General features: G+C 39.5%; 2 protein-coding genes across 2 annotated transcripts in view; one reads left to right on the top strand and one right to left on the bottom strand.

The window, feature by feature from the left end:
• Window positions 1–8,383, bottom strand: LOC137996519 (macoilin-like). The gene is made up of 10 exons (XM_068841959.1): window positions 8,185–8,383; window positions 7,943–8,084; window positions 7,679–7,805; window positions 7,315–7,444; window positions 4,948–5,014; window positions 3,102–3,213; window positions 2,213–2,700; window positions 2,058–2,131; window positions 1,305–1,490; window positions 1–871 (listed from the first exon to the last, which is right to left on the bottom strand). Exons 1-10 carry the CDS (start codon window positions 8,262–8,264, stop codon window positions 148–150), a joined length of 2,130 nt encoding a protein of 709 aa, XP_068698060.1. The 5' UTR covers window positions 8,265–8,383; the 3' UTR covers window positions 1–147.
• Window positions 8,384–11,582: 3,199 nt separating this feature from the next.
• The window catches only part of LOC137995169 (uncharacterized), a 3,756-nt gene continuing 892 nt past the window's right edge, over window positions 11,583–14,446 (top strand). The window contains exon 1 of the mRNA XM_068840745.1: window positions 11,583–14,446. This exon is cut by the window's right edge and continues 892 nt beyond it. Within this exon, the coding sequence (XP_068696846.1) occupies window positions 11,583–14,446 (2,864 nt within the window).

Here is a 14,446-nt window from a genome sequence, read left to right as displayed (position 1 = left end):
ACCAAATTTTCAAGTATTCCTAATCTACTTCGTGTCATTTTTTCATTTTTTTAAATTAGCCCCTTTTATCAACAATCTACGAGACTGCAAAAGCTAGAATAACTTCGGGTGGCAGCATAAACATAAACGTGTTTCCAAGCTCCAGATTTACAGTAGGCCTTTTGGTTTCTTATGCACAGGAATATAGCAAGGGGCACTAGGATCCAAGCCACTGCCAGACAGATCAATATGGTTTGGAGTGATAAGATGATTTGGAGCGTAGCGGGGAGTGTGAGTTGGAACTCCGGAGGAATCCCCGGTGGTGTAGGTGGTAGCAGCGGGCATAACAGCCATGACTTCCGCAATCTTGAGCTTCAAAGCTTCAATCTCTCGATCTTTACTCTTAAGATTGGTCTGCGCTATCTCCAACTGCCTGCGCGTGTCGCCTAAGGCGGAAAATAGGTCCAGCTTCAAGCGCGTCTCCGAGCTCAAACTGTTCTCTAAGTGAGTGTTTTTTCCTTGCATAGCAGTGAGGGCTGACATGAGCACTTCCGTCTCCTTTTTGAGCTGCATGCTGTCAAACTCGCGAGTCTTCTGACGAAGAGTTTCAGCCTCTTTGTCAATGCGCTTGATTTCTTCTTCCTTATCTTGTAGCACCACGCGCAGCTGTCGGCTTTCTTCCTCCAGCTCGGCGCGCAGAGCATTACATGCTTCATGCCCAGTGGTTTCGTCCCGCTGTTTGGCTGCCGCGTCCTCGGCTTTCTGCCGTCTGCGTTCCTCTCGTAACTGGCTTTCGGCTAAAAGCCGCGCATCTCGTTCTGTTTTAAGTTTACGTTCCAGAGAGGAAATAGAATTGCGATCTTGCTGTCGTGCTGAGGACATAGTTTGTAGCCTATGATTAAAAAATAGCAAGAATTCTTGTGAACAATGCTTCGAAGACAGTAACACTAAATACTATCCGACAAATAAACCACCACCACCTTCAAACTACAAGCCGCCTCCCTTTCGCTCAGTACTCTAGGAATAACGCTTAAAAAGACCACAAGCGCGCGAGAAACGGCCGCAGCTTAACGGACTTTTTGTGGTCTAACAACTCTTTATACAATTAATACACTGCATCGCAGATAACAGGGCACGAAGACTTTGTTTCACGTCTCATATTGCTTTCAGTTACGTCATCTTTATTTCGCTTCTTCCGTTCGCCCACCAGTCCATTTGTGCATTTCTGAAATTTAATACTGTGATTTGCGCCTCTTTACAATGACGCCATTTTCAAGATACCTAAACACTTAGCAACTGAATTTAAGACGCATAGTTCGACTTACTTTTGTTGTATGACCTCGCACTCAGACTTAAGCTGCTGTAATTCAACCTTGGTAGAACGTTCACTGGCCATCAAGTTATGCATTGTGGATCTTAGCTCCTGCTCGCCTTGTCTACTGGTCTGCAGCTCAACTCGCAGTCTCTTGCTATCATTCTCTAGTTGACTAAGACTGCTCTCTGCACGACGACTGAAAGATGATAAAGGACTGAGTGAATCATTCAGGTACCATATTATGATGATAACCTAGTACACTAACCTTGCGCTTGTTTTGGTTCTGCGTTTCTGTGATTAGTAACTGGCTTTCAAAAAAGTCAAAGGAAAAGTAAAAAGCAAACTGGCTTGACAGGACGAATTTCTCCTTTCTTTTGTCTATTTTCTGTACATCATTGTTCCATTGTAATTATTACTTTAATTATTATTAAACCTGAAAAACTCTTTTCTGGGACGCTCAGTCAAGTGTAAGTATCAACGTGCGTTTTGCGGCGCCTGAATGTATTTGCGTGTCCGTTGTGATTGGCTAAATTAATTACTTTGATTTGGTTTTCGCGCGCTCTATTAAATTGGATCACAGTAAATGATACGGCATTACAGTAAAAATGAACAACAATCATCTATCCCTTCCCAACTGCCAATCGACTATCAGCGCAGCTGTTGCCATTTCCAAGCGAACAAGAACTTGCCGAGGTCACTTGGGTTAAAATGGTACTCCCATAAGCCTTATTGGGAAAACAAACTTGAGAAGTGGTGTGTTTACCGGAGTAAGCGCTCCTCCTTTAGCTGAGAAGAAAGACTGGGTCCAAGGTCCACAGATGGACATTTTTCGTGTCCCTGAGAACAGACAAAAACAGCAAATAATCAGCCGTAACCTGACGACCCCAAAGGAAGCATTTAACTGATGCAGACCCTCACCTTAGGAGAGCTACTTCTACTGTTCTTTCTGCTGTTGTTAATAGAACTAGATGCGCTTAATGAATCACTGTCAGATTCTTCGTTCACGTCATCCTCCTCTTCATAAACTTTTATCCTTTCATTTCCTTTATAAGAAGCACTTTTCTTTGCGTTCCTCGCAAATACTCCCAAGGAAGCTGCACGATTTTGATGTCCTCCTCCTTTACTACTCCTCTGAGCTCCTTCCAGAGACAGTTTATCAAGTTCATTAAGGTTATGGTCCTCAGTATTTTTCTTTGAAGAAATACTCTGAAGTCCATCTAATGCATTGCTTGCTTTCAAAGTGTTTCTTGACTCCAAATCACTTAGTTTTAACCCGCGACGACTTGCCTCCTTGGCTATTATGAGGTCAAGATCAGTTTTTGTGTTTATGCCATTTGTCATAACAGGAAACGACCGGCCTCTAGTAAACGTGACATCGCCATTGGAAACTTTACCATTACAAATAGCTGAAAATGATGAGCAAGAAAAACAAGCTACCAAGTGCAAAGTCAACATTAATCCTGAGATGTTGTCAAAGAATGAGACCCAGCTTGTGGCCTAATCATGCCTTGGTCTCTGCATGACTGCTGATAATTTTTTTTCCACCAAAAAGAAACATCTGTATTCTTCATGTTGGCCAAATGTCACCTCCATGTAAAATTCAAGCAAGACTTTCGTACCACATATTTCAAAAGAAAATCATCTTTGCAGCAGTTTTTGAGAAAACTTTTTATCATAAGAATAATGGTAAACCATAAAAGAATCTGGCCAAAGGAAACCTTTAGGCAACAGCCATTCAAAGCAATACATACATGTAGGACAAAAACCTGAATATTCTGCTGAGCAAAAAAGAAAGATAACATTTTACCTCTTGGTGGTCTTTCTGTGGCATCCGAATGGTTATTTGCTTCAAGTGGTAAGGCAAGGTTTATAAGTTGCATATAAAACTCATTCTCTTTAGCTACATGTTGCACTCTTCTCTGTAAAGTAAACAAAAAAGTACGCATCAAAATCTCTGCATAATCATGAAAAAAAGGCTAATTTTGATTTAAGCTCTGCTTAGTGTTTGCCACCCAAAACAGGTGGATTGAAAGGTATATGAACTACAGTGCAATGTAAATACCTTGTTGAATTCAAAACAACTATTATTATTTTGACACAAAGTTGCCCAGCATTAAACAACACAACAGCTACAGTACATGAAAGTTGGAGATCATTGCAGTTAGACGGTACGTTAAGGACGGTGCCTACTACTGTTATTGCACATACGTTCTGCGCATCTCCAGATAATCAGATTTCTTATCGGTAGTGCTTAAAAAAACAGGGACATTTTGGTGCGGTTTAAAATTATGCAGAGAAAGCAGAACTTAGCAAGTGCTTTTGGTATCCAAAAAGAAAACTGGGGAAAACCATGCATTTTTCAGAGATAATTAAGCTTCAATTTGGAAAGGAACGCCATACTTTGCTTTGTATTTTAAAGCTTAGTACAAATATTATTGGTTAATTACATGTATCTTTGCAAAATGTGTGGTTACTCCCAATTTTCGTTTTGGATTTCAATAACACTTCTTAAGATCTGCTTTTCCCACATATTCATAAAACCACCCAAAAATACCTTTGAATTAGTAGGCACCGTGCTTAAGCAGTTGCAAAGAAAGCCTGGAAAAAAATCCAGTCTTGAATGGGGCTCAAAACCAATGATCATGCAATTGTACTGTACCACTCTACCAACTAAGCTATCAAGCCAAACTAGCAGACGGTCACTTGTGAGGTCAAGTTATATCCCGTGGGAGGTGAATGAATCAATGACGTAAATTGAGGACATAAAACAATTCTTTAAGTGTGAATCATAATAATTACATTTCCTCAGTTGTGATTGGTTTAAGAAACTCCTATTTTCCACTAATTCACTTCCCAAGTTGTTATCAGACAGCTTTTTATCAGGCAGTTCAATAAGCCAATGACATTCAAAGTTGTAGTTTAAATCAACCAATCACCATAAAAACAGTGTACAGACTCCTAAATTGGGGCTTTCTTTCTTTTTTTCTTTCTTTCAGAGCGACATTAAACAGTTTACACCTCCTTTGTCACTCTATAAATGCAATTTTTTCCTTTCTTTCTTTGATTAATTGGTCAGAGGGTTAGAGTTAGGGTTAATGTAATGATACTTGTGATAAACAAATCGGACTGCCGCTGCACGTTTGTCTGATTTTGTCATCACTTGTATGATTACAGACTGAATTGGACTCCACTCAGTCCTATTACCACTACTTATCACCATTTTTTTTTAACTTAAGGGAAAAAACAAGAACCCTCTGCTAAAAGTAATTCTCGAAAATAAACCCTTTTTGTACAGTTACAGACATTGAAAAGCATATTTTCAGATTCCTGTGCTGCTTTGACCAAGCAAAGTGGTATATTGAAGTCCTGGGCTGATGACGTAGCAAGACTAACTCACTTCACATTTACACGCTATACTACTGCTACGTCACAGGTCCCAGTCCCAGTTGTGCTTGATCAAATTAGGGTTTGCGGACTGAAAAAAAAGGACGTGGAATCCTCAAATAATTTTTGAAAAATGTTATCGTCATACTGTTAAACTTTTCTTCTATGAGGTAAAAAAAACTGGGTAATAGGCACTTTAAACTGCCTAAGTTGTGCCACTAGCTGTGATGATCTTGAATACATTGCAAAAATAAAAAAAACATTCTCACCTGGCGCATTTTATAGCCTACATAGCTTTTAACTCCATAACCAAGTGTAACCACAGGGTAACCAATACTGCAACAAAACAGTAATAAACACTGAATACACATCTGCTGCCAAGACCATAATACAAAACAGAAAAAAATTGTTTAGTTTTCCTCCTGAAATAACAGTACACAATCAAGGAGAATAATTCTATGAAACCTCCAGGTGTTGGGAGTTAAATCATTGAAATCATTGGCCCATTGATCAATTCATTTCCAGAACAAAGACCCCTTCACTTAGCCAAGACATCCCATGCAGGGGAAAACCAAGGTGGAAAACTTTTATGTAAAGCATAAATCATAACTACATGTAACATAAGCCAATCTCCCAAAGCCTCTTCATGAAAAACACACTTTAATTTTATAAGCCAAAGTGTTTGCACACTGGTTCTCACAGCATCAAAGGACTGGAAGCTATATGTTTGGCTCAGTTGGAACAGTTATTAAAGGGAGGATGGTTAGTACCAACCGCTGACCATTTGGCTCAGTTGGATGAGAATCAGACTACTGTGTGAGAAGTATTGGATTCAAACTACTGCCAGACCAACAGTCAAGGTTTTTCAAAAACTGAAAGAAAGTACTACCATTTTATTGGCATCTGCAAACAGTTTAACTCTCTACTTTTCTTGGATAAGGACCATGGGTTGTGTATCACAACCTTTACTGTGACTGTCAGATCGAAAGAGTAGAGCATGGAATTCTTAGTGTTGTGACCAAAATACTTGGGACACTGCCTTTTTAAAAAAACTACCAGTTTCAGTGCCACATTTTCTAGGTCTATCACTCATGAAAAATGTTCCTCAACGTATGGTCTTTAACATTGTTTAGAGGGAGTTGGGGAAAAACTTCACAAGTACTTTTACTTCACATGGGCGTAACATGGAAGTAATGTACCAAAAAAGGACTGAAAATGGGCGAGTTCCCAAATGTTTTGGCCCAGATTATAGCAATAACAAGTTACTCTTCAATCTAAGGGTAAATGAAGATGAGGAATGACATACACCATGTGTACCAAGTCATGAGTTTGAACACCCAGAATCCTAGAATAACCAACAGGAAAGTGCAGTTTTATAATGATTCAGTGATCACTTCATTAGCCTCAAGCTTATACAGCTGATCACAAGCTCCCTCCTATTTGGGTAGATCATATATATTAACCCATTGACTCCTGGGGGTTCCCATTTAGAGAGCTTAAGCACATGCGTTTTTGAGATTCGGATGGCAACCGGAAGCGAGCTGTTTTCCCTTTTAACTTGTTTACACACAATCACATTTAAATTGCTAAGATCTTCTCCCCATTAAAGATAATTAGTATAAAAATCTGGGAGACACCACTGTCCTGGCACGCAAAAATTTCTCTTCCGGTTGCCGTCCATGTCTCAAAAGCGCGTGTGCTTAAGCTCTCTATTGAGGAAAATCGTCTGGCGTCAGACAGTAAAAATGTATACTAAGTATGGCTTGTTTAGGCCAGTTTAGGGCTGAATGGGTTAAATGAAATTAAACTTCTTTGTTAGCACTCCCATTTAATTACTGTCTGGAAACTAGTGACTCTTTTCACATCCACGCTAAATTAAAGAAGACAGAAATTTCTGATAAACAGAGATTCTAAAATTGCAAACCATTGTTGCTGTTAACATATTTAAGTCCCATTTGCACATCCCATCAATAACTCTTTATGGATTATGCCAGTTACAAAATTTGACATTACAAACAGTGTCATAAAACTTATAAACTTCCTGAATTGAATGTTCCCTTTCACTTCTTCATTCAAGCTAAATAATTTGACTATAAATGAACAGCCCATTTCTGCTCGAATCAAAATCAAAAGCAGGTAAACATTGAATGTACAATTTTGTACAAATTAAAAAAAATTGTTCAAAACAAAATAATAGGATAGAAAATGTTTTCATTGAGATGGATGTCCAGTTTCATGACAGTAAAGATGTCCTTGAAGTTGTCAATTTGACATCTGAAAATAAGCCATGTGGGAGGTTAATGATTAATTACAACAAAAACGGAGAGCTCCCAGAGTTGAAAAAAATTGGCGGTAAAAACGCCAATTGCTCATCCCAGAACAAAGTTTGGCTCGAATGGTCTAAGGGAGACTTCATTAAGTTCGCTGTAAAATTCAATTTCAATATCGCCTCTCATCCGACCGATCGCGTCGAAACGAAGAACCAGCTGTCAGACATTGAAAATTTTAGCTGAAAATGTAAATTAGGATAAATCGTGTCGCCTTGTGAAACTCGATACCTTACCTCAACATAAACTGTACTATCTTCCCGATAAAATTAATAAAAACATTTTAATACGATAAAGAATTTTTCTTACCAGTGAGCGGCGAATGGACGACAAAGATCTAGATGAAAGGGAAGATTTTTCAGCTCACGAAGTCGAACAGATGCCTCGACGTATACAAACAGTAACCAAAGACTAACTGTTGGCAAGCATAGACCGCGGTCTGAAAACGACAAAAAGCTACTCATTAGAAATAGAGAATAATCAGACATTAGAGCAAAAATATTACGCAGAACTAAACTAAAAACCAAGCGAAATGAAAGTATTCACTTCATTTTAATTTCGTATCGTGGTCCGAGATGCTTTACATATAACAAAATGCAAACAGTAATATCTTCCTCGAACGGATTTTTAAGAACACCCGTTTTCCGACAGATTTTGGCTGTTAGGTACTTACCCGTATGCCAGACAAACTGAACCCAGACATAAGTGCTCGCGGCAAAGAACAGCCAATGTACAGGCAAAAACATCAAACATATAAGATCGGAGCAGAAAGATAGCATGAGAAAGAGAAGAGAAAATGCCTAAAAAATAACACGAAAATATCTCGGTAAATTTCAAAACCACATTTATCATAGCAACCTTATGGTCACTGAAATAGCCAATGAATTACAAGAAAGGAATTATTTAAAGGCATGTCGCGAGAAAACTCAAGCCTTACCAAACCTTGGTACTTGAAAGAGTCGTAAGCGCTCCGTAGAAGCAACCAAAATGGCCAAAGATATTCAAAGCGAAACTCCAAAAGAAAGTCCGCAGTTAAGACCATAATCCACACTAAGAAAAATCTGACATACAGAAATACACTGGAAAAGAAAAAGAGAAATAAGTTAACAAATAGCCTTTATATTAACAGTAAGTTGTGGAAGTGGTCAGACTAGACAGCAAAGTCGACTCTGACTTTACCTTCCGTAAATCGACTCTGTGATGCGAGAGCGTTTCAAAGGCCGTCTAAGTTTCGAAGGATCGATATTTCTTCTTTTCATTTCGACGTAAAGTTCATCGACTGCAATTTTCTGAAACACTGAATATGGGAAATATAGAATTAAAACTGAGAGAGGAAAACGGACAACTGAACTTATTTCTCAATGTAATTGAAAACTGCGCTTGCGTGATATGACGTCACATGGAGGCCATTTCCCTCGCTCCCGCCCCTGCCCAGTCCATATATTGTACTCATATTGTACTATGAAAAGGCGATGTGCGTAGATATGGCCTCTTTCCCACCAAGACAACAAGTAAATCGAGGAGGGGGTAAACGTGAATTTGAATAACATTTTAAGAGGTTTGAGAAAGGGATAAAAGAAAGTACATATGGTGTCCATATACCAATTTTTAACCTTAAACCGATTTTGAGCGGTGTGGAAACGGCTTACATGTGTATCCCCGCCTTAAGGACGTTCGCGCTAATAGTTTGTGCGTAACGTTACTGCGCAATTAAGGTGACTGTAATATGTCACGCATTACTTCGAGCATTAGTGAAGTCTTGCACAGCGTTGAATCAGAGAAGAAAGTGATCAGTCAAAATTGATGAAAAAATATTTATGAAAGTCAAGTAGACTAGTGCACGACTGATATTCGCGTTGTTTTATGATCTTTTATCAGTCGTGCATTTCCTAAATATTTTTCAAGCATTAGTTAAAATAACATGGCGACAAAAACGCCGGAAAAAAAATCGCAGACCGGCAAAAGAATGGCACATTTATTTCCGAATCATCATGAAACGTTAAAGAGAAGTGAGCGGGAGCATGGAAAAGCTCTGGAAAAGGTAGTTGATTGAGTAGTGGCTGAAAGTTTGGAAAACTCGAGAACGAACCCTTGCGTAAATTTGATGTGCCTGTTTTTTTTAAATGTTTTTATTACCCTACGAACTTAAGTTCAAAATGCATGCATTTTTTTGAAGTTCTTTTCCTTTACTTTCGTGAAAATAGAGCAGTATTTTCGTCTTCGCCCGCTTGAATACTGCGGACCTGCGTGGAAACAACCAGGGATTAAATTTCACAAAAAACACACTCCAGAAGATGAGCATTGGAGAGATATTATACAAAACACTAACCAATAAAGATAACGCCTGCTTGAAACTTCGTTGCTATGCTCAAGGAAAGTTTTTTGGGCAAAAACCTTTCATCCCTTCAACAGGTCACGCAAAAACGTGACAAACGCAATTTTCTAAGAGCTTTGCAAAATCACATCTATTTTACTCGTTTAGTTCAGCGGTGACCCCTTTTTTTAAAATCATGAATCACTTACTTTACTTACTACAAAATATGATGAAATGAAAAAATTCCCACTGCAAGAAGTTATCTTTTTTTAACATTTTCTTTCCTCGTGCCGTCGAATTCTGGTAGTGGTTGCAACGGATAGATCCTACGAAAACGTTCGTCGAGGATGAACTCTACTGTTAACGACATCCCTAGCAGCATGCAATTATCTAAAAACCCTGGGGCACTCCTAAAAACCTCTACACGGAAACCTTCACTATAATAGTTTATTTTTATGATTTTCGATGGATGAGCAGAAGAGGCTACCGTCTCGCTATTATGACCGATTTCTCGAAATTAAGGCATTTTTCCACTGACATTTTCTCCGAAACAATGTCGGTGACCCCCAATTTTTTTTTCATTTTTAGAGTAAGTACTTTATGACCTAACCCTAGGAAAGAAAGGAAAAAAATCTCACCGTAGGAAGATTTTGGCGCGAACGCCCTTAAGTTAATCTGAGTTATATACTAGCTATATTTTATAATCTAATAAGTAAAAAGCCGAGTTCCAGTAATGCCTCTAGAATGTCTCCGTTATAGAAGCTCAATTAGTCCTCTGCCATTAGGTTCCCACAGAAATTTGCCCTCAGTTTTTTAAACTTTATCAAGCTCTGGCCGAGTGGCATATCGTTCATATTGCGAAAGTCACTAGCGATTATAAAACGAGCAGATTTTGCCTGTTGGACCACGATTTTGTTTGGAACGATATTCGAAGCAAGACTAATAGCAACTATCTGAGTTAACACTCAACGAACACATATAATGATGGCTAAACGTCTTTAAAACGGGCTCTAGACTTTCAAACATGTTGGCCAAAATTCTGTTGGAACAGTGCTGGAACCTTCGCAATATAAAATTCGTATATATATTTATACAATACAATCAAAACAAAAATACAATAGAATACTTACTTAACTGACCACTCCCCATTGAGGTTTTTTTAGGGTCAATGAAACACAATCAACCAAATGACAGATCAGAACAACAACAAATGTTAAGAATTCCAACTAGTCGGAGGCAAACCAGTTGGCTATTTACAAGTGCAGCCAAGTAATTGAACCAGGACTGCGGGTCGGAACGGGTCTTGAATTCGGGATCTCCGGATTTCAAGGCAATCACTGAAGTGAGGAGAAGCAACATGAAGTTTTGCAAAGAAGTCTGAAGAGGCTTAAGTTACAAGTTGCATGAGACCGTGAGCGATGGACACCGCACTATGCACACCGTGAAATTGCAGTTAGTACCCGAGGCCACCGACCGCGCAGATTGTCTTAATTGTGTTGTGTTGTCTTGTCTTGGGTGTGTTTCGGTTTCTCTTTCATTAAATAGGTCCAACTCCTGTTTTCCCATGTCCGATGTTCGATGTTTCATTTTCAGTAACACTTCTTCCTTTCGTCCCTCTCAGGTGTCAGCGGGAATGTCTTCTGTCATCCTGGTTTCACGTTTCGAGGCTGACTCAGTGGAGGCCCTGGAATCTATTATTGATATATCTGTTAGGATACTGCAATCGTTGCATGGTATTCATCTTTTAAAGCCTTAATTTGCCTCCTTCATTGTTATGTTAGCCCTTTATATTGGGGTGAAACTTCTTAATTGTTACGTTAGGAGTGATACCGCTATTCAGCTGGCAATTCTCTTCGAACAGGGCTTGGGCTTTTAGAGGCCTGTGTTAAAAATAGATTTGACATAAATAAGCATACATTACGTGTGGCGGGAAGAAAGTCACGTGTAGAAGGGACTTATAGTTTGAGTGTTGATCGATCGTCGGATCGCTTCGAGTGTCAAGTTGAGTATTGAGTTTTAGATTTCAACCGTGCTTAAGGCCTGAAACCGTCGAGTGAAGTGGTAATTCGTGTGGAAAATTGTAAAGAGATTATTCACCAGGAAATGAATTAAATATACCATAAAGATTCATTACATGGTCCTTCGAGCCGGATGAAATACAAGAAGGAGTAGAACAACAAAGCTGTTGCCGTCATCGAAGGATTTTTTGAATTGGAAAAAGGCGAAGTCTACTCAAAAAGGTTGTTTATGGACATAAAGCGTCATGAATATCGACAAGAACAGGAAAATACGAGATGCACACAGGACCTTTGTGTACAAAACAGTGGGGAATGTGGAGAAAATTTTGACAGAACACGTGGAAGATTTAACGTCGTTCAGGGAAAAGTTAACGGCTCTGAAAGCCTTGTTGACCGAAAAATTGGAAACGACAAAAAAGCTGGATGAAATAATATTAGAGCTGACCAAACCAAAGGAACTGGAGAAAGAAATAGAAGATTCTGGTGAGTTTTGTGAGCACGTTTACAGTATTTTAGCGAAAATCGATTTGAGTTTGGAGAAAGGGAAACATGGCGAACACACACAGGCCCATGCGACAAATCAGGAAAATAGTAGTACCAGAAATACCGAAAGCGCAAAAGTGAAACTACCTAAACTCGAACTCAAATCATTTTCGGGAAATTATCAAGAATGGCAGGGTTTCTGGGACACATTTCAATCTGCTGTCGATGGAAATACTGGCATCTCGGCCATTGAAAAATTCACCTATCTGAAGAGTTGTGTAACAAGCAATGCTGAATCCGCAATTGCTGGACTGCCTCTGACCGCAGACAATTATAAAGTAGCCATTGACATTCTTAAAGACCGATTTGGTAAACCGCAGTTGCTGATATCAAATTATATGGATGCCTTATTGAAACTTCCATCTGTCAATTCAGTGCATGAAACAAAGAGATTACGTGAATTGTTTGACAAGATTGAAATCAACATTCGAGGTTTGAATGCGTTAGGAGTTGAATCACAGTCCTTTGGGAATTTATTGGTCCCAGTCGTGATGGAAAAAATCCCCTCAGAATTACGATTGGTTGTAAGCCGTAAGTTTGGCAGTGAGGAATCATGGAATCTTGATGCCTTGTTGGGTGCACTGAAAACTGAGTTGGAAGCCAGGGAAAGATGTACTGCAATGAAAACAAGTGGTGCAAATGCCAATACACCCAGGTTTGAACAGTACAGATCAAGAAGCAAACAACCCCATTCTGCCTCTGCCCTTTATACAGGCAGTGAGGAATTTACTCAACAATGTGTTTTTTGCAAGAAGAATCACAAATCCATTAACTGCATGACCATCACTGAACCGAAAGCTAGGAGAACAATACTAAGACGAAATGGCAAGTGTTTTGTGTGCCTGAAGGGTGGCCATATCTCCACAAATTGTCCGTCAAAGGCAAAATGCTTGAACTGTGAAGGTAGACACCATGTAACCATTTGTGAAAGAATAAGGAACATTCCAACATCCAGGAATGTAGTTCGTGACGAGGAAACACCACATGGATCTGGATCATCTCAAGATAGGAGCAGAGAAGCTGGAACTTCAGCAATGAACGTTAGCAACAATGCCAACTCTGTGTTGTTACAGGTAGCCCAAGCCTTTGTTTGCAGACCAGATAACCGACAACTTGGATTGAATGCCCATGTGATATTTGATTCCTGTAGCCAGAGATCATACATAACCAGTAAGGCATGTGAACAATTGAACCTACCAACCATTGGTAAGGAGACGCTTTTGATCAAAACATTTGGAGATAACTCAGCCTCTGTGAAGGAATGTGATGTTGTGCAATTGTGTGTCAGAACATTGGATGAAATGAATGTGTATATCACCTCATATGTTGTACCAGTAATTTGCAGCCCAGTGTCCAATCAACAGACTCGAACCACGTTGGAATGCTACCCCTACTTGCAGGGTCTACAACTTGCATGTGATACAAGTGATTCTGTCAGTGTTGATGTGCTGATAGGAGCAGATTATTACTGGTCGTTCTTTACTGGGAACATTATTAAAGGAGATCCCTATGGACCAGTAGCCCTTGAAACCAGTTTAGGTTGGGTTTTATCAGGACCAACTATGTGCTCAACATTGACAAGGTCATGCACTGTGAATCTGAGTTCCACGCATGTGTTAAAGATAGAGTCCACAGAGATAAGTGATATGAAGGATGATCTGCAGAAATTTTGGGACTTAGAAACTTTGGGCATTAAGGAACATGAAACTTCAGTCTATGACAAGTTTTCAAATGACATCACATTTAATGGAAAGAGATACCAGGTCAAGTTACCATTCAAGGATAATCACCCCATGTTACCAGACAATTATACAGTGGCATTGCGTAGACTGACAACAACAATCAAGAAGCTCAAGAACCAACCAGAAATTCTGAAGCAGTATGATGGTGTGATTAGAGAGCAACTGCACAGTGGTGTGGTTGAAATGGTACCACAAGATCAAATACCACCGCCTGGAGATGTCCACTATCTTCCACACAGGACAGTAGTGAGACTTGACAGAGATACAACTAAGGTGAGAGTTGTATACGATGCCTCATCTAAAGTGTTTGGGCCTAGTTTAAATGACTGTCTGCACATTGGACCTTCTCTTAATCCCTTGTTATTTGACATTTTGCTGAGGTTCAGAGTCCATGAAGTTGCCCTAACTGCAGACATTGAGAAGGCGTTTTTGAACATTGAGATTGATCCTGAACACAGGGACTTTGTGAGATTTTTATGGGTTGAAGATCCGAATAAGGAAAGTCCAGAAGTCATGGTACTACGTTTTGCACGTGTGGTATTTGGTGTAAACTCAAGTCCTTTCATTCTAAATGCCACAATCAGACACCATTTGAACACATGTTTGCCAGTGGACAGTGCACTTGCAAGAGAGCTGTTGAAGTCTTTATATGTTGATGACTATGTGTCTGGAAATGGTGACGTGGATAGTGCGTTCAAATTGGCTAAGAAGATAAAGCTCTGTCTTAAGTCAGGAGGCTTCAATATGAGAAAGTGGAGTAGCAATTCAGAAAGTCTGCTGAAATCACTGGAACAAGATGAAGCTTTCAGTGATGACTTTGAAAA

Source organism: Montipora foliosa, chromosome 3, assembly GCF_036669935.1.
Source record: "Montipora foliosa isolate CH-2021 chromosome 3, ASM3666993v2, whole genome shotgun sequence".
NCBI lineage: Eukaryota > Metazoa > Cnidaria > Anthozoa > Scleractinia > Acroporidae > Montipora > Montipora foliosa.
The sequence above is the reverse complement of the archived record's forward strand: the minus strand, read 5'-3'. Positions and strand labels throughout refer to the sequence as shown.

Coding starts and splice junctions, on each gene's coding strand:
- LOC137996519 (XM_068841959.1), bottom strand. CDS start 8,264: ATGAAAAGAAGAAATATCGATCCTTCGAAACTTAGACGGCCTTTGAAA. Junction 7,445..7,678: donor TCAGTTTGTCTGGCATACGG/GTAAGTACCTAA, acceptor TGTCGTTTTCAG/ACCGCGGTCTATGCTTGCCA. Junction 2,701..3,101: donor CACAGAAAGACCACCAAGAG/GTAAAATGTTAT, acceptor CATCATTTTCAG/CTATTTGTAATGGTAAAGTT.